The 24293-nt window shown below is 36.8% G+C and overlaps 1 protein-coding gene across 2 annotated transcripts in view; it reads left to right on the top strand.

Annotated features, from left to right (window-relative positions):
• The window catches only part of SPATA17 (spermatogenesis associated 17), a 92199-nt gene extending 76606 nt beyond the window's left edge, over positions 1-15593 (top strand). For both annotated transcript variants that reach the window (XM_088146602.1, XM_007423312.3), the window contains exon 10: positions 15112-15593. In XM_088146602.1, coding sequence (XP_088002728.1) covers positions 15112-15192 — 81 coding nt within the window. In that variant the 3' untranslated portion in view covers positions 15193-15593. The remainder of the gene's footprint in view (positions 1-15111) is intronic.
• The last annotated feature ends 8700 nt before the right edge of the window (positions 15594-24293 follow it).

Below are 24293 nucleotides of genomic sequence, written 5' to 3'. Positions count from 1 at the left end.
AATGATCACAGGAACGGTGAACAAAAATCCCAGAACCACACGGGGGGACCTAGTGAATGACCTGCAGAGAGCTGGGACCAAAGTAACAAAGGCTACCATCAGTAACACACTACGCCACCAGGGACTCAAATCCTGCAGTGCCAGATGTGTCCCCCTGCTTAAGCCAGTACATGTCCGGGCCTGTCTGAAGTTTGCTAGAGAGCATTTGGATGATCCAGAAGAGGATTGGGAGAATGTCATATGGTCAGATGAAACCAAAGTAGAACATTTTGGTCTAAACTCAACTCGTCGTGTTTGGAGGAGAGAGAATGCTGAGTTGCATCCAAAGAACACCATACCTACTTTGAAGCATGGGGGTGGAAACATCATGCTTTGGGGCTGTTTTTCTGCAAAGGGACCAGGACGACTGATCCGTGTAAAGGAAAGAATGAATGGGGCCATGTATCGTGAGATTTTGAGTGCACACCTCCTTCCATCAGCAAGGGCATTGAAGATGAAACGTGGCTGGGTCTTTCAGCATGACAATGATCCCAAACACACCACTCGGGCAATGAAGGAGTGGCTTCGTAAGAAGCATTTCAAGGTCCTGGAGTGGCCTAGCCAGTCTCCAGATCTCAACCCCATGGAAAACCTTTGGAGGGAGTTGAAACTCTGTGTTGCCCAGCGACAGCCCCAAAACATCACTGCTCTAGAGGAGATCTGCATGGAGGAATGGGCCAAAATACCAGCAACAGTGTGTGAAAACCTTGTGAAGACTTACAGAAAACGTTTGGCCTCTGTCATTGCCAACAAAGGATCTATAACAAAGTACTGAGGTGAACTTTTGATATTGACCAAATACTTATTTTCCACCATGATTTGCAAATAAATTCTTTAAAAATCAGACAATGTGATTTTCTGGATTTTTTTCCCCATTTTGTCTCTCATAGTTGAGGTATACCTATGATGAAAATTACAGGCCTCTCTCATCTTTTTAAGTGGGAGAACTTGCACAATTGGTGGCTGACTAAATACTTTTTTGCCCCACTGTAGTAGCTGTACAGGTCAATCAGCAAAAAAATTCTGTCTCCAAAACAAAAACACAGACCATGTTTGTAGTGGCATAATTACATTCATGTTCCCTAATCATAGGTAGAAGGCTAAATGCACACAAATACACCCCAACAGCATTCTCTTGAAGGTTACTGCTGGATCAAAAAATAATAATTTGGAAGGTAGAATATAAAGTGGTGATTAGGAGGATTTGAGCCATTCAGTGAAATTATTTGCATGAGAAAAGTCATTGTCAGCACTTTCTAACATATTTGAAAAGGGTTTGTCAGCAACCAGTTGAATATTTTATAAAACCTGATTTTCAGTTCTGTAATTTCTCAGCAGGAAAATGCTGTGCTTTGATAATACTATGGGATTTCAAAGAATAAACAGATTCTAAAGAGAAATTATATGGTACTTATTATACCATCTAACCAGCAATCCAGTGTCATTTGTCTATTATATGACAAATGTCTGCTATTGCCAACCTTCAGTGCTTAATAACAAAGCTAGTTAGTTCTGGATGGAAATAAAATCTGCATTCTGATAACTGCTCAGTTAGCATACAAAAAGATCTCAGCTTTCCAAGCAATTCTTCTTACTGAGATGATTGAGTAGAAAAGTTTGATATCTTGTTAACAACTGCTAATCTCTTGGCAAACAGCACACACATTTTGGAGACCTCATAGAGCAGAGGCTGCAGGCATCTTGTGCAAAGCTTTCCTCATCTCTCTGCAAAGTCATCCAGATTTGTTCTGTGGGCATACTGGGTTGTCCCAACATATGCTGAATCCTGCTACACATTGAGGCCAGGAGAGAGGAAAACCCATAGCGACATGAAAGCTCATAATACTAAAAGTTATGCTGTTCATAATGACATTCATTTTTTGGCATAGTGCAACATAAAATTGAGCTCTGCTTTTGCTAATATAAATACTCTCATATTTCACTTTTCTTTTGCTGTCTGCCTAGCCAGCACATGGGAGCTTATCTGAGTTAAAGCTCCCTTTATGCTTTTGACAATGATTGGTCAACCACTGCTTTTTTCCCCAAGGATTCTAGGTATATAAACTAGCATCAGAAACATCTCACTTCACTCTATCATTGCATTCATCCAGATAATGAAGCGATTCTAGCTGAGACCAAGAGTTTTTCATAGTCCGTTTCTCCATTCTGTAGGAGGTCATCAAAAAGAACAACCAAAACACTTATAAATGAATAATACAATAACTCTGCAATCCCTTGTTCTTAAGGCCTGTGTCACCTGCTATCTCTGTTTTTTTGTACCACCTAGCCTGATGAAGGGCTCTGGAAAATTTGAAAGCTAGCATACGGTACTTTTTATGATATTTTATTTGGTCCTAGTAATAAAGAGGGCCTATGAATCTGGGCTGCTTTTCTCTTTCTATTTCTGATGAAGTAGTTTGGCTATACTCTTGTTTTCTATTCCAGAATACAGATAGGGATGGCCCCAAACCCCAATTGAGATAACAGCTTTTAGTTGACACATCCTAAGAGCCAGACAAGTGATCTATTAAACATGCACACAATATTTCTTTCAAGACTTTCTAACTTTTACAGAATGCAATGAGCTAAGAAATCAGGTCATTTACTGTTTGTATCTGTGCTGATGGTGTTATGCTTATTGAATGAGGATTATAATAATATAAAGTTGCTTTTCTCTCTAAAAATGCTATTTTCTAGAAGTTTATTATTTTTTTGTCATTTTATTCAGAGCAGGACAGCTATGATGAGATTCTGAAATAATTTCATAAAAATAGCCAAGATAATAATGAGGTTGGCTCCATGTGGGTGTAAATTAACCATGTCCTTAGTATTATACCTGCTCTATGTTCTGCTGATACAGTCTAGTTGGTGACAGAGCTTGGGTCCTTGGGAAGGAGAGAACAAGTCAATCAAACAATATAAGTCCATGCATATTAAAACAGACTTGGTGCCCTGATGTGAAGCTGCTTGACTGAGCAGTGCAGTGTCAACCATGTCTTTCTTCTAATGCTAAAAGTAATGTACAGAGACAGAGTGACATTCCAAGTGCAGCCTCCCATCAGCTGTAATTAATCTTTCAGTTAACAGAAGGACTAGAAAGCCTTTCATCAGCCACTTCTGAAGTCGAAGAGACCCTGCTTTTTGATGTTTGTATTCTGAGTAAAATTGTCCCCACCAGTTCTAACAAATTGAAACACCAGGCTAATTATGGCAGCTAATGAAGTGTGGGGAATGGTCACAGCTTGTCGTGAAACTGTTCCTTCAGCTCAGATTAGAGTTTCATCAATCACTTTTTTAAACTGATCTAGAATTGCTTCTGCCCGGTGCTTGGCATTTTTAAAGCTGTTTCTGTAATTGGTTTTTCCCCAAAGCTTAGGCTGTTTTTTGAAATATTATCTTTTTAGGATAAAATACTCAAACGTATGTGTGTGGGTCAGCGTGGGTGCATGTTATATATATTACTTCTATCAGCTGATCACTTGGTAGAAAACTAATAAAAGTAACATTTGATATACTGTTTTTAATCCATCTCACAATAGAACATATTCACATATATGCATATGAGTGATTATTCTTGGGATTCAGTGCATACTGGCATAACCACATGAGACACAGGGCAAAGAATGGGTAGCCTAACTATAATCAGAGGTTTCAAATTAAATGAGTGGTTGGGGTGACATTCTATAATATATATAAAACTGATTTAGTTGAACAAAACAAAATAATGAAATCTAGAATAACTTCCTGACTTGTGTACCATATTATGAATAAATATGGAACAAGATAAGTAATTCTCAGAAATGGTTATATACAATTCAGCATAACATTTCCACTTCATTTTTCACTGGGTCAAAGTACTTACCAACTAAAATTTAAACAAATACCATATGTAAAAATATAAATATAGCTTACATCAAAAATAAAATTATAGCGTATTACAGTACAAACATTTACAGCCTTCTGAGTTTATATTCTGTTTCAGAAAGGTTCATGTTTTCTGAAAGCCCTGATGTTTAAATCTGAAAAATGAATGCAATTAAAAGCAATTATGGATTATATTCTCTGCATTGACTCCATTTCCACAGTTAAATGACAATTATTGATAGCCTTCAGTTTTCTTCAGGTAGATCTAAATATCTAGAGCAATAAAATTAATAGAGATCAACTATTTAGGAATTTAGATCTCATGAGGAGGCACATTTGAATGTAGCTGTAAGTGTGTTCTTAACAATGGTGGAACTTTCTAAAAAATAGGGATCCAATGCCAGCAAGGGTTACACGAAAGATTCTGCTTTCCAAAGTTCAGAGGTTTCCAAAGGAAAGCTACAGCTGATAGGCTGTGCCAAAGGAAAGAAGCCTTGTTGGCACCTTACCAAGAAGGATACCATGCCAACATGGGGAGAGCCACAGAAGACTACATTCCGAAGACTACCCAGCCTTGAATCCATGAGAATGTCCTAATTCCACAAATTCTTTAGGGGGGAAAAAAATGCTTATCTAATCAGTCTAAAGGTACCCCTTGTTTGTTTGTCTTTCCACACAAAAATAAACAACCTGGAGATTAAAGATTAAACAAAAGAAATCTAGCTAAAGAAGAATACTTCTGAGCAAGAATGTCTGATACATTGACAGATAGCCTCCTTTTTTTTTATGAAAGTATTAAAAGATTTGTTTCAGAATTGCATAGCATCCTTTCATTTGAAAAGTATTTCAGAGCCGCTTCAGACTCTGAACTACCTTGTATAAACTATGGGACTTTTTTTTTTCACTTTCATCTGTTATTAAGACATACCAAGGTCCAGTGAGGGGGGAAAAAGTGAAGTTATTACTAAAATACCCTCAAATATATGAGGGGGTTTAATTGCTGAAAATATATATTGCCTTCTTACACATCCTGCATCAATTTTATTCTTTTTATTATGTCAAGGGATAGTGAGAAAATGTAAGAATAAAATCTTAGAGATTATTTCTTTTCTGAACTATCACAAAATCTTTTAACATATTTATGTATAAACAGTAATATTAGGGACAATCCTCATTTCATGTCAACTTACTGTGTTAATAAGAATATGTATTATACAGTGGCAAATTTTACATTTGACAAATTTCATTTATTAAACATGCAGGAAAAAGTACCTGTTATCCTCTTTTTAGAAAAAAATAATTTTGGAAGTTATCCTGTAAGACTTAAACTGTTTCAGTAACAACAGTCAATAAGTTTAAAATGCCAGTCCAACAATTTCATCTGTACTTTTGTTTTTTAGCTCTGATTCAGTAAAGTTCAAGGGTATCCAAGTATGAAATAGCTTGTGAGGAAATTCACATCACTCTCTTAATTTAATTTAGTTGTAATGAAGAGTGCATTCGTTCCAAAAATAGAATATTATCTCTGGCAATTTGGGTTGAAATATAGATATTAGGCATGTTTAGGAAGTGCCAGGACAAAATAATAGCCCACACTACTTTTTACAGTCTATGATATAAGAAAAATAAAGAAAGGTATTCTTTTGCAATTTACTTCTTTATTGAAATATATATTCCACTCAGTCTTACAGGCCCAGAAATACTGACAGTAAATGTATTAGCACATATGATAACATATTATAATATATCAAAGCTAAACACAATTCAGCAGACTAAAATGAGCCTTTCTTTGTTTTCTGAAGTCTTAATGTTTATCCTCACAAAGCCAACTAGCATATGTAAGGAAGTTTCTACTTAGGCAGAGATTTTGCAGAGTCACCAATGACAGCAACTTCTTTCATGATACCTTTATATGCATCCTTGAATCTAGTGAAAATATATAATTAAGATGATGTCATGAAAATGTCTTAACTTGAACAGATTTTAGCTGTAATGATGATACATGGAGAAGAAATTGTGTTAGCTGCACATGTAATATAGATCACATTCAAAAACTGTTCAGTTATGATCATATCTTATAATTCCATGGATGTTTTAAATCTTGCATGAGCCATTATGTCTCTATGGAAAACTAGCAGCTCACCCTTTTCCTAATACTATTTCTTTTACCTCTCACTTTTCTATTTGTCTTGCAACTGAACTGAACTCTAGTCTCATTCTGATCTACAAGTGCTACCGAAATAGATTTATAAATCTACTTACACGCACACACAGTGTGTCTGTGTATAAATATGTATATGTATATACATTCCTTGACTGCTACAATATCAAAGATGACTTACTGCGAAAATAAATCAGCTGTTATGAGGTATCAGTTGATATTTAACCATTGACCAACAATTAAAATTGAAAAAACATTGAGAGATGTATGTAGCTTCTAGTTTTTAAGATGTTTGGTCAACATTTGTTATAATGAAATGTCTGTTGCATAAATTAAATAGCAATTAATATATTTTTGTCTTTGAAAGATAAAAATATTAATGTTGCTAAAGACTTCCCACTGTGAGAATAATTTCCTGATATTTGTAAAGTGTTATCATTCACTTGCTGTCATTAGCCAAATAAACTATGAAGCAGAATATAATAATATGATGAAAGCATGCAGAAGAACACAAAAACTTTTATGATTTCTAGTTTTCCTATTTTATAAATTAATGACAGGTTGATTCAAGCATTCTTATAAAGTCATTAAAAAGTTGAAAATTGGCCTCAATTTCTGTCAGTTAGTCTTGTTAAAGTGGAGAGTTAATCTTTTGTTGTTGTTAGCTTTACTTTCATTTGGAGGAGGTAATTAGCCAATGAGTTAGACATGCTGCTTTCAGAGGCAGTCCTCCAGCTCATTGAAAAATACCATTAAATCCTTATGTGGAAAACACTTTGTCTGAGATTGCAGTTAAGGAAGGTACTCAGGCTTCAGATGAATTGGAGGATAGTATCATAAGCATGTGGAGGCTGATTATAGATAGAAGATATAATAAAGTAACTGAAAAGGTGCAAGGCTTCTTTCTCAGCATACAAAAACTAAATAAAATCACCTTTTCATTTATGGATCAATGAGTTTCTTAGCTGTTCACAAAATGACCAGAATAAGTTCCCTTCTTTGATCAGTTAATAAAATCTTCTTTGCCGAAAAGTAATGTATATAGAACATTTGCTAATAACAAAACTTAAGTTACATCAGATGTATTTAAATTATAGCCTCTGATAGTCCACCAGCTTTCTTCAGATGCTACAATGAAAGTTTGTGAAGTGCCCCTTTTTAAAGGTTTGCAAAACCCTAATGATCAGTCATTGATTTTTTTAATGTTTATTGATATAAAATCTACAACTGATGAATTTGGCTGTTCCATAAAAAGATAATGCCGAACATTCTGGATGATTATTTTGATCAGGTTATACATAAGAATCAGATTCCTTTGGCCCTGGGAGGTAATTGTTGGTTATGGTTAATATCCCATGTCATCTCTCTCCTTGTGAGCAGTGCTACTTAAGGTGTCTAAATGTACGAGTGGGAATTGAAAATTATAGTATAGGACCCTTTCATTAGCTGAAATATTTTAAACTTGTTTCACTGAGGCCAATACTGGTGTCAGTGTACTTTGTGTGAAAAGTGCAATAGCAGCATTAGTATTTGACAGCCCTTGTTGAAATAAGTGAAATTAATGGAGCTCTTTTCATATACGACAAGGCCATGGTACCCCTTTCATGCTGCTTACAGACAGAGAAAAGTCAATACTTTTTTATTACTTGATGCTGACCTACATTCTGCACTACAAGTGCCAGGCCCACTAATTGGTTTCAGTTTTGAGGAAAGTTTGCCCCAAAGAAACATTGGAGCAGATAAATCAATCTTTTTTAGGGTAGCTTAGTGGCTTTGAGCAGTTTAAATGACATTTGTGTTGTATTGACAAAAGGGCCTGTTATACTTATTTTGTCATGTCAAAAGCCTTTGTACTAGATGGAAGTGTTAACCAGTATTAATATGATTAAAGGGAAGCCCCAATTCATTAGATTAACATTTTATTTTAATAGTAGATTCCCACTTTTTTCCTTTATCTTACTCCTCCTCCCCACCCCTTTTATTTTCCTATTAAATAGCACTGCACAGTCATTAAAAGTTTGTGAAGTGTCTTGCAGCTTCTCAGTTCAAAGCTCTTATTTTGCCATTACAGGCATTAGGATTTCAGGAAAGTCTTGGATGAGGACCCCTAGAGTTAAATGGAGGGAGCCATATTTTTTGCCATTGATTTTTAAGCAGAACTTCCCACTGAGTTCTCGTAAAATATCTTTGCCATTAAGCGCCCCTGTATACTTTATTCCAAATAAAATAGAAGTAGAATTGCACTGGATAGCATCTGAAAACAACATATACTTTTCTATTTAACATCGAAACAAATGACTGGTACCCAAGGAAATAATCATTTTAGATATTGTATAGACTCTAGTTTTAAATATAGGCATTAGAATGAAAAATACAGAATTCATTTATAAATCTTCTGTGGGTAACTGTAGGATTGTCACTCTGTTTGTGAAGCAAAGTGACAAGAGAATTTTTTTTCTTCCAAAAGCACATTTTGGAAGAGAATGATTTTAGTCATTCAGACCAAGATGGCCTTATCTTGTAATTCAATGCTATTTTGCTGGATAGCAAAAAAAAAAAAAAACTACTGTTCTCATAAATAGGACTTTAGTATGCTGATATCAAGACAAAGTCCATCTAGTATATACAACTTTGAAAAGTTGTTATTACATTACAGGCCTTAATTTAGTAGACTTTCTCCAAGGTGTGAGTATAGGATTGCAGCCTTTATTATTTTATGGAATAATAAAAAATGGCTAGTTAGGTAACTACTGCTAAAGCAACTCCTCAATACAGGCTGTTCTCTGCTTTCTCTCTCTCTCCCTCTCTCTCCTTCTCGTCTTTTTAAAATAAAATAAACAGCATTCACATTCTGTATTTATTTAAAAGTTTATAAACAAACGAATATATGTAAATTATTAAATTGCTTAACAAGGTGAACCAGTGAGATGCTTTCAAATGTTCATCATCTAATCTTCCTAGCTAAGAACCTTATCCATTTTCATTCACAGATCCAGATCCATTATCTATCCTAAATGATGTAGGAGAAAATCGGAGGTGTCCAACTCAGTAATATGTTTTATATAAACAATATTGCTAGGTTAAGTAAGAAAACAACCAGGCATTAGGAATTGTTAGGCGTTCCAAATGTAACAAGTGCTAACAAGATAAGTGAAAGTGTTTACTGCAGGAATGTAGACTTGGCCTCATAGAATTAAAAGTTAGCATTGGGAATTTGAGATTTTTAAATAGCAGCTAGGCTAAAATAATAACTTTAGACACCAATTCTTAGACCCCTTTATTTAATCCAAAGAATCCATTTTACAGGGATGTATTGCTTCATCCTCCCCACTCTTTATGAGATATTGCAATATGCTTATGAATTCACCCAATCAGTAAGGTTAACCTTATCAATCACATTGACTGCTATGTCCTATTACATGACTAATGACTATCTTTAATTTTTATTGTAAACTATAAAATGAAAGGATATTTTGCATAAGTCTATAAAGAGGTCTTGTAACCTCACCCCTCTTTAGGCTTCACTTGTCCACCTCCAATATCAATCCTGTCAATAAACCAATTTGTGCTTCAATGTAATTGTGTTCTGGATTTCAGTTTAAACATACCTCTGAGAATTTTTCCTTAAGTGATATATCTATTACAGCTATAATCTTTTCCATCTCAACATAATAGAAGAGGCCACACTATAATACACTGCTGAAAGTTCAGAGATTTCCCCCCTCTTATCTAGACATTCTTCAATCCAGGATCTCCTGCATACTTCCATATGTTGGTCATAATTGTCCAGCTTGTTCATCACTAAACCAAGATTTAGTCAATGAGCGATGCAGCTATATCATCATCCAGTGGACATGGATGGATTTCTTGGCCCTTTAGAGTTTTTGTATTAAGTTTTTTAGATCTATTTGCCCCTTTGCTTTGTTTTCAAAAATGCTAAACATTGAGGAGCAGGACTGTATTAATCCAACTGAGGAGCTGCTTATGTTCCCTGAGACCCATGTTGCTCAGTGTATCTACTATACATAGTGTCCAAAATTTACTAGATCAGTTTGGATAAATATTTTTTAGCTTTTGGATTAGGCTGGGGAATTGCATACTGCACTTGTTGGCATGCCAATCTAGGTTAGAGATATATATGCATGAAGCTGCTTCTGGGTTCACTGACTATATGGGTAGACTGGGACATTGGATTGCTTTAGCTGAATCGGAAAAATACTCCTCAATATACTGATCTTGGTTAATGTCATTTGCTGCCTTTGAATTATGTACATAAGCTGATTAACCTATATGACAGTCAAATTGTCAATTCGTTAAAAAGGTCATTGAGTCTATTGGTCTAGTCAGTATGACTATATTAGACTATATTCTCTTGAAAGTTAATAGGATCAGAAAATGAATGTGCTTTCTTACAAAATTAATGGGAATTTTAGCATTCAGGTTTGGATTATCAGCCTTTGGTTATAATAGTTTAGAAGACACAATCCAGTGCAATTCTAATTATATTACAAAATGGCTATATACATGAATAGTATTTAGTTTTTCCCAAACTTAAGACGTATTTCAAGAATTATTGTATTTGTAAAGACATGAATGAAGGAATGTTTCAGAGTAGTATTTTTGTCAATATGAATTATATGCTACAAAGTTTTATTTTTCCTCTTTTAGATAACACTTGTAGATATTGAATAACTTTATGCAAAAAAGTTATTGTTGATTAATGTAAAGTAACAAACTCTGCATACTCTTTAATATCACTACAAAAATATGAAGTTGTTAAAGGTCCAAGTAGCAGTTACAAAATCTAGTATGATGTCATTACTGCTTCTGTTGCTACAGCCTCCTTTCTCAGTAATAATGATAGACTCTGATTATTAATAATAGTTTATTATAGTCAATCCCACTACTAAGAACTATGACAATTGTGTTTATATTATTTTGTAGATGCAGACTGTTAGCTTTAATCCAAACAGTAAATATAGGTGGAGCTTTCAGCAGTGTATTACAGAGTGACATCTTCTTTATTTGGACTTCTACCCTATCCCTTTCCATTTTTCCATAATCTGACTTGTTTTCTTCCTGTCAATCAGTCAGTCAATCAGAATTTGGGGCCATTTTATCCTCATCTGGCTAATTTCAATAATTCCCACTTTCCGTTCACTGTTCCTTTCTAAAGATTTCCACTATTTCTACAAAATACTCTAGAACATTTCCAAGCCTCCTATTACTTCTTCTTTATGTATGGATGGTGTTGTTTTTGTTATACATGAGTACACATCAGTTGAACAATAGAAACACCTTCAGTGATAATAAGCCCAAATCATACTTAGGAGCTGCCTAAAGGATCATTCTTTGAGAACTTATTTAGAGGCTTAAGAATGGAAATAAACATTCATATTTCAAAATATAAATGGGAGGTTTACAAATATATTTCAAAATTTCATATATTTGTTTGTAAAAGTACTCTCAAGTTGGTACTTTGTTGGTCAAGTCTTCCTTAACTGGTTGCCTTTCAGAAATATTAGGCTATACTTCTATTATATGTAGTCAGCATGGTCAATATAATCCATCATAAATGGGGCACCAGAGAGCCTGGGTTAAATTATTGAACATGTAAGATAATTTACAGTGCAATAGTGTATATGTCAACTAAGAAGTAGTTCCTATTAAGTTCCGTGGGGGTTTACTTCCAAGAAATTGGATATCCTCTTAGTAAAATATGTAATGGGAATTAGGATTAGAATATCAGAGAATATTCACTTTGCTAGCTTTCAGGTTACCTATGAACTATATCAACTATAATGGATTTAAAATATTTCTTTGACATTCTGATTGGAAGAGCGTAATACAAGTTTATGAAGTTGTTAATTTATTTGATTCTTTGCTTATTATTTGCAACTACTTCAAAACTGTAAGGTAGAAAGGTTTCATTCCTATGCTGGCTTGTCGTAAGAGATATTGGCAGATTTCTTAGTACTAATTGCAACCGAATAGAAAAAAAGGTTGGCTGTATAATATAATAGATTGTCTTCTAAAAAAAGAACCATTTCTATTCAGGAAGGCTCTCCTTCCCCAAAATGTGAAAACTGAGGCTTTAGAATAGATATTAGTAACCTTGAGTCTCGTTTGGGGTGGGGTGGGGGGACTCTAAGAGCTCTCTCCAATAATTAACACAAATTGGTGGCATTCCATTTTAAGGTAGGAAATGTACAACGTTGTGATAGATCTTCTAAATTATTTATTATTATTCATTAGAGTTATATCCTAAACACCAGAAAGAAAAAAATAAGAGTTATATCCTGCCTTTAATCCAGAATCTCAAGGAAACTTATATGAGATCTCCCTTCATTTTATCTCCAGAACAACTAGCCTTGAAATAGAAGGAGAAATTGTCCTGAAGTTAGTCAGTGAGTTTCCAATGAGCTTACTATATAGAGAACTTGAATCTGGGTCTCCCTAGGCCTAATCCAGCATCTTAATCACTACATCACATTAGCTTAATCTATTTTATTTTTCAACAAACTACCTCTTCCAGCAAAACGTGGGAAAACAACAAACTCCTGGCCTCACACAATGTGTAATATGGTCACACACCCTTACTTCATCACCTGCCCAATATAGCCCTTGCCCCTTACAGAAAGCCTAAGCGCCCCTTTCCTCAAAATGGTGGCCCATTACTGTTTTAAAAGATGGCCCAGGAAAGAAATAATTCTGTAACTGTTTAACTTTAGAACACTCAGATTTTTTTTAAATACACATTTTAGAAGTGAGTTTACACAGAGGGACAAGCTATTTCCAAATTGCTCCTGTATAATGTCAGCAAGTCTTATCTAAGAGAATTCATTTGAATTTGTGAGTGGGGAATGCATCTGGTTTGCTTGGATGAACTAACCCCCAAAATCTGGTTAATAATTTGGGCATTTACTATATTTCTTGAATAATGAGATAAATAGGAAGAGAATCATATTTTAATATACTCTTTCATTGGCATAATATTACACAACCATGTGAACTATAATTGTTTTAAGAGCTGGTGAAGACTTGTCTTGCTATAGTCAGAGGCAACCCATGACCAGATCCACTAGTTTAAATATTCAGCTGTGACCATGTAGTGAAATAGCTTTTAAACAACAAGATAAACAGTACAGCTGCCAACATAAAGTAATCTTATGCTAAGGGACTAAAATGGCACAGTAGACTTCCTCTTTGTCATTTTGACTTGGATTTGAAGCTGGACGTGGGCTCAGTTCCAGCTCAAAAAGCCATTCACTTCAAAGGAACCTAAATTGTCCCAAGGAGCTAATTCTGGCAGTCAGTTGTTGTTATTGTCTGGCAAGTCATCCTAATAGCCAAAGCCGTCTGCTCTCTCAAATCACTGCTTATTTCTGGGGTCAGAAATGGCTGTTCTTGTTTTAACCTGATGGGAGACTGAAGCAGAGATTTACTGAGAGTAGAATAATGACAGCTGTTTTTTTATTACATTCTGATTTTGACTTCCTAACAAGTTTATTATGATTTGATGTTTCCCTCCCCCTTTGTTTTCCCCAATAAAATCTAATTAACTCTATCCAAACATGGAGCAGTTCCCAGTTTTTGGTTTCTTTGAATATAAACTGTTTGTTTTTCTGGATCTGTTATATTCTTGGAATCTGGCAAAACACATTTTCGTTATAGTTTTTGTATTTTCAAAGAAGTTTCTTGTTCTCATGGTACCTAGAAATTCATCAGAAATATTTTTTTGAAGAATCAGCTAAAGAGACCTTTATCAGCTTCAGTAGCCTGTAGCAGTCACATTACTCAACTCTTTTTCTTTCATCTTTTCACTTAGAAGTAAGTTAATAGAAGTGTAATATATTAAATATTGTAAATATTTTTATAATGTTTTACAGTATAATCCACTCAGAGGCTGGCAGGGAAGAAGGAAGAATTAGAAGTATTTGCTACCTCTCTTGCCTGTTTTTAAAATCCATTATTTTGGGTTTTACACAACAATTTTTGCATTATTACACACTCTAAAGGAAATAACTTTAGACTGACTCTTGAGATAGTCCAAATTTTACATAATTTGGGGACACGACACTGAGCAGTAGGAGCTTAGATAAAGTAGAATCTCAGTTCTTTCTGTTCTACCTTCTGCGATTCCTTTGGAGGATTTTTTTCTGAAATTGAGGATTCACAATTTCAGTAACAGCCAGCCTCATAGACCTTGAAAGATAGGAGAAAGGGAATCCAAAGTGTTCTAACCCTAACAAGCATAGTGGTGACAATATCGGATCACCATCTTCACAATTTGGTGGAGTCGAAGTCCCAAGTGATCATTACCTTTGGGTTTTCCTTTGCCACACGAGAAACCATCCTCTTCAGCATGGAGAGTAAAGCTGAATGAATAGTATTCCCAATAGCTCTCTGGCCCAAAACTAAACTAATTTTCAGCACCAGAGTGGAAAGATCAGCTAATGTGCACAAAAAAAAAAAAAAAGTACCTTCCACTTTTTTCTTGTATATAGTTAGAGAAAAAGATTGTTCCTTCCCATCTCGCTTATATGGATACCTACTTTGCCAGATTAATGTTTTATTATTATAAAATGTTTGGACAACAGTAAGAACGAGTAGTTCTTTTCCTTACTGAAGCAGTGCCCAGTCTTCTTGTCTTGCTTGTAGTGCTGGAACCTATTCTAAGTTGGGGACAGGGGTGCACCCTGAGACCTGGGGATTCTCCAAGGGACTTCTCTGAACTTGTGGCTGTCATGCCTGACTTTTCTGTCACCATGGAGGAACCTTAAACATAAATCTTACCTCTCTAGGCCCAATTCAGATAGTCTTACTGAATTATTGGAGGGCCTCAGTTGTTGTTTGCAGATCTATAAATATATAGGAGTTATTTGTGTGTGCAACATGTTCTGACAGAATACCCGTGGGTTGATGGTTTGGCTGAGTATGTCATATATTTATTCTGTACACAGAGACATAGGAAAAAAGTATCATTCAGTTAAAACTGGAAGCAGATTTAAATTTTCTCACATTTTCCATCTTTTTTCCCCCTCTAGGATTTCTTAACTATGCTACCATCAATTCCTTTGTTTGGAAAGTTTGGCCAGGCCTATTCCAGAGCTGGGCAATTTGTTTAAACACTACTTCTCCAACCAGTTTTATAAGAAATTTTAAAAGCTAACCCTTTTAAGGCCAAAAATGATGCTTATGGTTACCACATTCTAGCTGAAGATTCTTATACAGACATTGTTAGTATAATCGAGTTGTGGAGTTTGAACTAAAAGAAGGGTTCCACAGCAAACTATCAACTGCTGTCATCATTTCCGTGAAGGATATCTGAAAACAACCTCAGGAACAGATCTCCACTTCCCCTTTCAATATGCAGAAGCTCCAAAAAGAAATAAAATTTAAAATCAGTGGTATTTGGCAATAACTTCAAGAATTGGTACATTTTCTTAATCAGATACTCTCCATTGTTTTTACAGTTGTTTCAGAAATGTAACCTGTTTCTTCCATTGAAGAATAAATAAACATAAAATGAAACACATTAATGATGTGATGTCATCCTTATGAAATTATTAAACTGTTAATTGACTGCACCCTTCCCTACATTAGTATCTTTCAAATATCTTGGAAAATCAATGCCTAGAATTCGTTGCCAGCATGGCCAGTAACATGCTGCCTGGGTATACTGGAGTCTTAGCTCCAACACATCCAGAGGGCATTGTATTGGTGATGGCTAATTGAGTGTAATGCTTACATTGCACCTGTCTGCAGCTCAGACCAAATATGGCTTTTCCCAGGATCATCCTGCAGTAACAGAGCACATCTGCATGGTCTTGGGAAAAAGACACCTCTGCTTTAAGGAGTTGTTCGCAGTTTCTTTTTGAGCACCCCCCATGCTCTCCAGAGCAATGCATAACTCTACAGGGTTCTGTGGGGGCAATCAAATATTACAACCCAATCGTAACTATACTTTCTTATGATTGGATTATTTTACTTTTACTATATATGCCAGCCCTGCCGTGACATATGCCATGAATGACCATGTCATTCATTCAACTTACATGGTCTCCCATTCCTTATGTTACTCCAACTGTTTTTCTTTTCCTTTCTCTTTTACCCCCCAACTTAGCTGATCCTTCTCTTTTTTATCACTGTTACAGAGGGCACTGAGGGGTTATGAGACCATTAGTGAATCACTGGAGAATTTTCCTGCTTCATTGGTCTGCTTCTTAGAAATTCATTGTTCATAGAATTTGGTTGATGAGCCCTCCAAAAGTTCTCTGTACATAAAAAGTGGCTAAATGCTAGAGTAGATTCAGCCGTATCATTTTACATCCTGTTTCATAATATCTGATGCTATGAGATAGAAAGAACAGAAAGCCAAGCTCTTGGGCAGGGACAAAACATAGATCATTTTTAAAACGATAACAATACAAATAAAAATTGACAGAAATTTTAAAGCATATTTGGATGTGTCTCTGTGAGTAAGGCGGATCATCAAATTCAAAGTTTTGAAAGTTTTGTATTTATGACCAGCAACAGGAAATGAATGTCCTTTAATTCTGGTAAGTGAAGAATGGCAACCTAAGGCAAGTCCCTCCTATAAAAATTTAATTTCACCAAATAAATCTGAGTGCTTTTGTTCTAGGAAGGGAACGGGGGCTGGTCAGAATGCATTCATAGAAAGGTGTTGATGAATAGGGAGGCCACAGTAATTTTTAGATGTGAGGGCTATCTCTTTGATTGCTCCAGCTTTCTGGTAGTTTATGTCTTCATGATAATTCACCCTATGTTGTTACTTACCTTTCTACTACATTTTCCCATCAGTCCAATTAGATCTGCCAATACTTTCTCAGATTAATATTCTTTCTTGGTTTCTTTTAAATACATTTGACCCCATTATAAACATAACCTATGCCAACCAAACCAGTTTCAATTGTTGATAGTTCTCTGCATATATTCAGGTGAAAAGTACTTCCCATTCACTCTAATCCATTCGTTCATCTACCACACAGACCCTATTCAATCTTCCTTCCTTCCTTCCTTCCTTCCTTCCTTCCTTCCTTCCTTCCTTCCTTCCTTCCTTCCTTCCTTCCTTCCCAGCCAATTTTAATAATCCACTCCCTGGGCAAAATATGCCTGTGGATTTTATGAGATCAACTTAAGAGGACAGCATTCTGCCCTTTTTGCACTAATTGAATTTGGTAGGAAAGGGTGTACTTAAAGCAATGAATATGAGCATTATTTATTTCAGAAGTCCATGTTTGTGTTTTCTTCCAGGCGTATATTTCATATTAGGGTTAATACAGCTTTTAGAAGTTAAAGGTTGGGATTCTTTTTCCAACTGCTCATATGGGAGGAGTTCAACCTTAGCTGAGGCAATTAAGTTTCTAGAAGGGATAATTCCAGAGGAAGGTACCTAGTGCTGCTTCCTTGTGATAAGAGAGTAGTGCTAATGTTTCTCTTGGTTATTCTGTCATTTTCATCTCCTTAGTCTGCTTAAGCTTCTCCCTGTTCCACCCCTTCTTTAGACTCTTTCTACTAATTCTGTAACTTATCCTATGTCATAAACATCCCCTTGTTGCCACACTGCAGCTTTAGTGCCATTGTATAAACCAGGAATGTGCCCCTCATATTGAAATGACTGCTGAAGCTCCACACTATTGGCTCATTTTTAATAAATGGCATGTTCAGGTTCTTCTATATATGAAACAGCCCACCACTACATCAGCTTTCCACCTCCAGCACTGCAGAAGAACAACATCAGTTTTGGGGAAGTAGGTACCACTGTATTTAATGAGCCAGTTGCTAATTTTTTTTTTCTAAATTGCATCTCATATTTTGTTGTTCTGTGCTAGATTGAACAAAACATGCAATTAAAATGTGGGGCAGATCAGTAGAGAGGGCAGCAGCAGTAGGAAAAAGATGCCAGAAAGATGGGGTGAATGGTGGGGCAGCATGAGGACCTAGGAAGATGGGGGTGGGAAAGGCAGAAGTTGCGGGAAGTGGGAGGTACATCTGAATTGGTTGTTATCTAATTTAGATAATTCACATTAATGTTGAGTTTAAAATATGACTATGGTTCTTTCTGAAGCTGTAAACTGGACTAGGAGCAGACAATCAGTAAGACATTTGATAGCTATAAAACAAAATGTAAGCTTGTCCTGGGCACAGTTTATATTCCTCTGCCTTTTCGCCTTCCAAAGCAGTTTCTATGAAATCTCATTCTTTATCCAGTTTGTGATCAAAAAAGAAAACCAATAAATATCAAATAAAATGCCAAGTAAGTATATGAGAAACATATACAGTGCATTCAGAAAGTTTTCAGGCCCCCTTCACTTTTTTCAATTTTGTTACGTTGCAGCCTGATATACAATCATTCAAATTCATGTTTTTTTCTCATTAATCTACACTCAGTACCCCATAATGACAAAGTGAAAACAGAATTTTAGAAATGTCTGTAAATTTATTAAAAAGAAAAAACTTAAATATCACATGTACTTAAGTACTCAGACCCTTTACTCAGTATTTTGTTGAAGCACCTTTGGCAGCAATTACAGCCTTGAGTCTTTTTCGGTATGACATGACAAGCTTTGCACACCTGGATTGGGCAATTTTCTGCCATTCTTTGCAAATCCTCTCAAGCTCAATCAGGTTGGATGGGGACTGTTGGTAAACAGCCGTTTTCAGGTCTCTCCAGAGATGTTCAATAGGGTTCAAGTCAGGGCTCTGGCTGGGTCACTCTAGGATGTTCACAGAGTTGTCCCTAAGCCATTCCTGTGTTGTCTTGACTGGATGCTTAGGATGCTTAGGATCATTGTCATGTTGGAAGGTGAACCTTCGGCCCAGTCTGAGGTCCTGAGCACTGTGGAACAGGTTTTCATTGCGGATATCTCTGTCCTTTGCTCCATTCAGCTTTCCCTCAACCCTGACCAGTCTCCCAGTCCCTGCTGCTGAAAAGCACCCCCACAGCATGATGCTGCCACCACCATGCTTCACTGTTGGGATGGTATTGGGCAGGTGATGATCGGTGCCTGGTTTCCTCCAGACATAACATTAAGAATTGAGGTCAAGCAGTTCAATCTTGGTTTCATCAGACCAGAGAATCTTGTTCCTCACAGGTGCTTTTTTGCAAACTCCAAGCGGGCTTTCATGTGTTTTGCACTGAGGAGAGGCTTCCATCTAGCCACTCTGCCATAAAGCCCAGATTGGTGGAGGGCTGCAGTGATGGTTGTCCTTCTGGAACTTTGTCCCATCTCCACACAGGATCTCTGGAGCTCAGTCAGAGTGACCATCGGGTTCTTGGTCACCTCTCTTACTATGGCTCTTCTCCCCCGATTGCTCAGTTTGGCCAGGTGACCAGCTCTTGGAAGAGTCCTGATTGTGCCAAACTTCTTCCATTTGAGAATTATGGAGGCCACTGTGCTCTTGGGAACCTTTAGTGCAGCAGAAATTTTTTTGTAGCCTTCCCCAAATCTGTGCCTTGCAATAATTCTGTCTCTGAGCTCTGCAGGCAGTTCCTTTGACCTCATGGCTTTTGTTCTGATACAGTATGCATTGTCAGCTGTGAGGCCTTCTATAGAGAGGTGTGTGCCTTTCCAAATCATGTCAATTTAATTTACCACAGGTGGACTCCAACCAAGGTGTAGAAACAGCTCAGCAACAATCAAGAGAAATGGGAGACACCTGAGTTAAATTTCAAGTGCTGTTGCAAAAGGTCTGAATACTTATGCCAATGTGATATTTCAGTTTTTCCTTTTTCATACATTTGCAAACATTTCTAAAATTCTGTTTTCACTTTGTCATTATGGGGTACTGAGTGTAGATTAATGAGAAAAAAATGAATTTGAACAATTGTAGTATCAGGCTGCAACATAACAAAATTGAAAAAAGTGAAGGGGGTCTCAATACTTTCTGAATGCACTGTATTTATTCCTAACGGAAAAAAGTCAGCTGGAAATTAAATTTCAGGTGCTTCTTTCCTCAGCAACTCAGGCACCTGAATATTAGGAGCACACAATCATATACTTTTATGGACAAAATGGCAGGGCGCTAATTTGTTTGATTTCAGATTGAGCCAATTGATTAAACTACAGCATGATTGAGTTGCATTTTAAGAAAGATGCAGACAAGTAACCAGAGATTCACAGGAAGGTAATACAGTGTATTGGATTATAGTTATGATTGATTAAGCTTGCCTGTGATTTTATATTGTTACTCAGTTACTTTGGGCTGGCTGTATATGCTGTATTCGAATTCTTACAGACTCACTGAAATTAATTATTCTGGAAGATTCAGTAAAGCGCGCAGCAGAAATACCTATTCCTGCGTTTAGAGTCCTTTGTTTGATCACTAGAAAAGATACAACATTAAGGGACAAGCGTGTCCATGTGTGTGTGCACACGCTCACCAAACAAATTGCAGCTGCAACCATGCAATTGAAGCCTTGCCTTATATGTATATATGTCCTGCATGTAATGCACCTAGAAAGGGGTGGAGCTTCTAACATGCAGTCACAGATGCCATCTTGATTTTTTTTTACCCTGCCCCCCTCCCCTGTGGATACCCCTGGTAAGGGAAATTCAAGCACATCTTCATTTCCTTCAATTTCAAGATGTTAATTTTTTTCAACTTTTTCTTAAGCTTTGCCCATATCTGCTTCTTGTAAATCCAGCAGCCTCCATAACAGATAAGAAAACACTAATATGCAAGCAGAATTATACATTTCATCTTAGAGTGAAAAGGAGAAGAGACAACATGAAAGAATGGTGGAAACTAACACTTTGCTGCATATTTCTGGTAAACTATGTGATCATCTTAGAATAAACCAATATATTTAGATTTAGAAATATAACACTACACTACCAGGGAAAGATCTGAATTTAAGAAAAAGCATGAAATGAATAAGGCAGGTTTGTGTTGTGCTTTACTTATCTATGATTTATTGATGAAACCACAATTGGTTTCACACAATACGCAAAATCACGGTTTACAAACCACAGTGGCTGAGTTCACACAACATACTGAGCTAAAATTGAAAGGCACATGATGGATTGGCAATTTATCTAATCCCAGTTATTGCATCTGAGTGTGCAATTTTATGATTATACTGCTAGAAAGAGTGAAGAAAATCTGATGAATGCATGCATACTGGGATAAAGACTGTCACTGGATCCCCCTTCTCTTTCCCATGCAACCCTTATCCTTGTCTGAGCAAGACTAGAAACTTGCCTTTAAAAGCTAATATTCTTATGACATCAACTGGCCTTAGAACCCAGTTTTCCCAACATCAGAAAAACAACAAAAAGGGCATGGCAAAGTGAGTATTTTTTTTATGTTGAAAAAGAGAAGAGGAGGTTTGTTGTTACTGGCAGATTAGCTGGAGATTACTGAATTGGTCTGTTCAAGAATTTAATTTCATGCACAATATCAAGTTCATGCTGCTTGTGTCTACAAGATTATTGGAAACGCACAATTTCATATTGAGCTTATTTTGTAGCATGTCTGCAGGGATGGAAAACCTCTGGCCTGCAGGTCCAATTCAGCCCTTTAGAGTTCTTCTCTGGCCTACCAGTTGCCTGCTGAGGCCCTTCCAGAAAACTGGCTCTTAAACCCTTTATGTGGTGGCTTAGCTTCGCCTGGCACTTGCCTCTCCTGTTAGGTAAATCGAGGGCTGAGTGAAAGGATTTCAAGACCAAGAGATGTTGACTCTCCAATGCTTCAGTCAGCTGAAGGCCAAGTACAGATGAGTGAGCCAACATTTCAAGAAACAAGAGCTGGCTTCTGGAATGAGGATAAGGATGAGATTTTAATGCCTCTGAATTCCTGCCATAGTAATAATGAGTGATTTCAATTACCCTGACATCTGCTGGAAGGCAGACTCTGTTAAAAATGGAGCACTTGCTTTGCTGCGAGTTTCATCTTTCAGAACATGCAGAACTAAACGAGAGGAATGTATTCCTTGGATTTAACCCTGAGTAACTGGGGACAATTGGTTGATGAAGTTCAAGTGTTCTCCTGGAATGTGTAATTGCAATGGCAATGGCCTCAGCGTAGTTGGATGTGCATCTTCAATTTTAGGAGCACCAAAAACAAAAAAAACCCTTTCAAGAAAATTAAAGCAGGGTCCTATAGCGGGAAACTGATTTTACTATATCCGGGGGAGCCCAGAAAGATGGCGTTGAGGTAGCATCTGTTGCTAAGAGCTCCCTCTAAAGACAATTTTTAATTAACTCTTTTGCTTTTATTCCATTTTATTTTATTTTCATTTTCATTCTTGTTCTGCTGGAGATCTGTATTTTTACTATGGGGAAAAGGAAGAAGAGGCAGCACTCACATTCTGCTTCCCAGACTTCACTCAAGACTACCAAACAGCGGAAAGTTGACAGATATCTAAAAAGCAAACAGCTACTTGCCATAAATATCCAACCCCCATCGCTCTTCCTGATAGCCTTTCTAATAGATATGACCCCCTGGAATGGGATCTACAGGTGGAGATAGAGAGCTCCCAACTTTTAGATCTTTCTGCTTCTCTGTCTGAGGAAGCCTCTTCCTCGCAGATTGCAGCCATTTGCCCAGCTGCTGCAAGGCTTATACAACAAAGGGATGAGGACCTAAAAAACAAAAATGTTACTGAAATTATAACCAGGCAATGCCTATTGATGACACAAACAGTACTGCCAACGTTTGAGCTTCTAACTACAGTTAACAATAAAGTGGACGCTCTAAAAGAGGCCTTTATTAAGCTTAAACGCAGTCATCCAAATGCTACTGCTGAGACAGTCAAAACAAGCACATCTAGCAACTACTGCATCTCAAACGCCACTAATAGTGGTGGAAAGGTGGATTCTACTTTGGAACCTAAAAAGAAAGTGAGGAATAAGTTAAGAGATCTAAACCTACATCCAGAGGAGTGTGCGAGGCAAGCACCACTCTCCCAGGAAGTATTGGACCAAAGGCAAATAAATCATAACTGTCACTTACAGTCAAATCAGATTACTCTACAAATCCAAAATAACAGAGGAAAATGGGGATCCAGAAGTGCAGCTATTCTCTCCCTCAGTCAGCTTCTACACTGCGAAAGGCAGTTGACTGATTTGCAGAAGGTTGAATTCCTTCCATCCAGGAGAGACTCTAAACGAATCCTTCTAACATTTAAGCATTTTACTATTGCCAGCATGTTGTTTAAAATAAAGCCTTTTCTGAGCAAGTTTGAATTCTTTCCATTATGTGTGTTTCACACAGAGGGAGTTAGCCCATTAATAACTCATCTTGGCAATAAGAGTGCTTTTAGCTTAAAGTTTAATTGTAGCAACATAAAAGTAGGTAGCTCCAAGGACGTTCTATCGCCACTGTCCTTGAGAAGAGACAGTCCGAGTAAACAATCTGTACCTCCCACAGCAAGTCAGTCTACTGAAGAACCCTTAGAGACAAACTCGATTAACTCTTTCAGGACCTTGCCAGATACTGAACAAGTGGATATTATAAAAAGGCAAGACAATCTGAGGGAATTATTATCAATAACACATAAAGTTGCTAAACCTTTAATAGAACTGGTCACTCTAGCTGCCCAAGAAAATAGTACCTATCTTGAGAAACCTTCTGCTGGTTCACCTCCTATCTTAATACAGAATATTGACATGTAAAAGAACAACAAAGAGTCCTTGGGAGTAGTTTCTACCATACTCCCCCTGCTTCCTGATGAAATACTATACTATGCAGAGAACATAAGGAATGGAATCATAATTGAGGCCAATAGACAAGAAGATGCAAGATGCAGTTCAAATCTTTGTGAGTTACTAACAGGCTGGCCGTAGAGTAGGACAGAGTTACAAGGAGGACACCTTTAGCTCAATGCTTCTAAAAATAGACACAAGCCCCAAATTATCTGTTACGGCTATAGCTCATGAGGCAGTCCAAAATGGGTTAAGGAGAGAATTTTAGCAGGAAGATCACCATCGCCTAGGGGTAAGGCATTCCTTCTGGACATTGATACTATTCAGAGTTGCCAACCTGCAAAAGCATCCCACCCAAATTGCTGCTTACCTCAAAACCTGTCAGAGCTCATACAACAGCAAGGTAGTAGTGAAGGTTGACAAATTTCAAACCAGTGCATTTTTTTCAACAATGAAGGAATTTTGGACAACATCACTCCTGAAAGACTCATGTTCTTTAACCTCAAATTACAATATTTTCCCAATGACCCCCACTGATATTAACCACAAAGATTCTA

The sequence above is a fragment of the Python bivittatus genome, unplaced genomic scaffold (assembly GCF_059951505.1).
Source record: "Python bivittatus isolate LINGU-HERP-01145 unplaced genomic scaffold, Pbiv_v1 ctg000020_np1212, whole genome shotgun sequence".
Classification (NCBI taxonomy): Eukaryota; Metazoa; Chordata; class Lepidosauria; order Squamata; family Pythonidae; genus Python; species Python bivittatus.
Note: the sequence above shows the minus strand (reverse complement) of the source record. Positions and strands in the feature narration are given on the sequence as shown.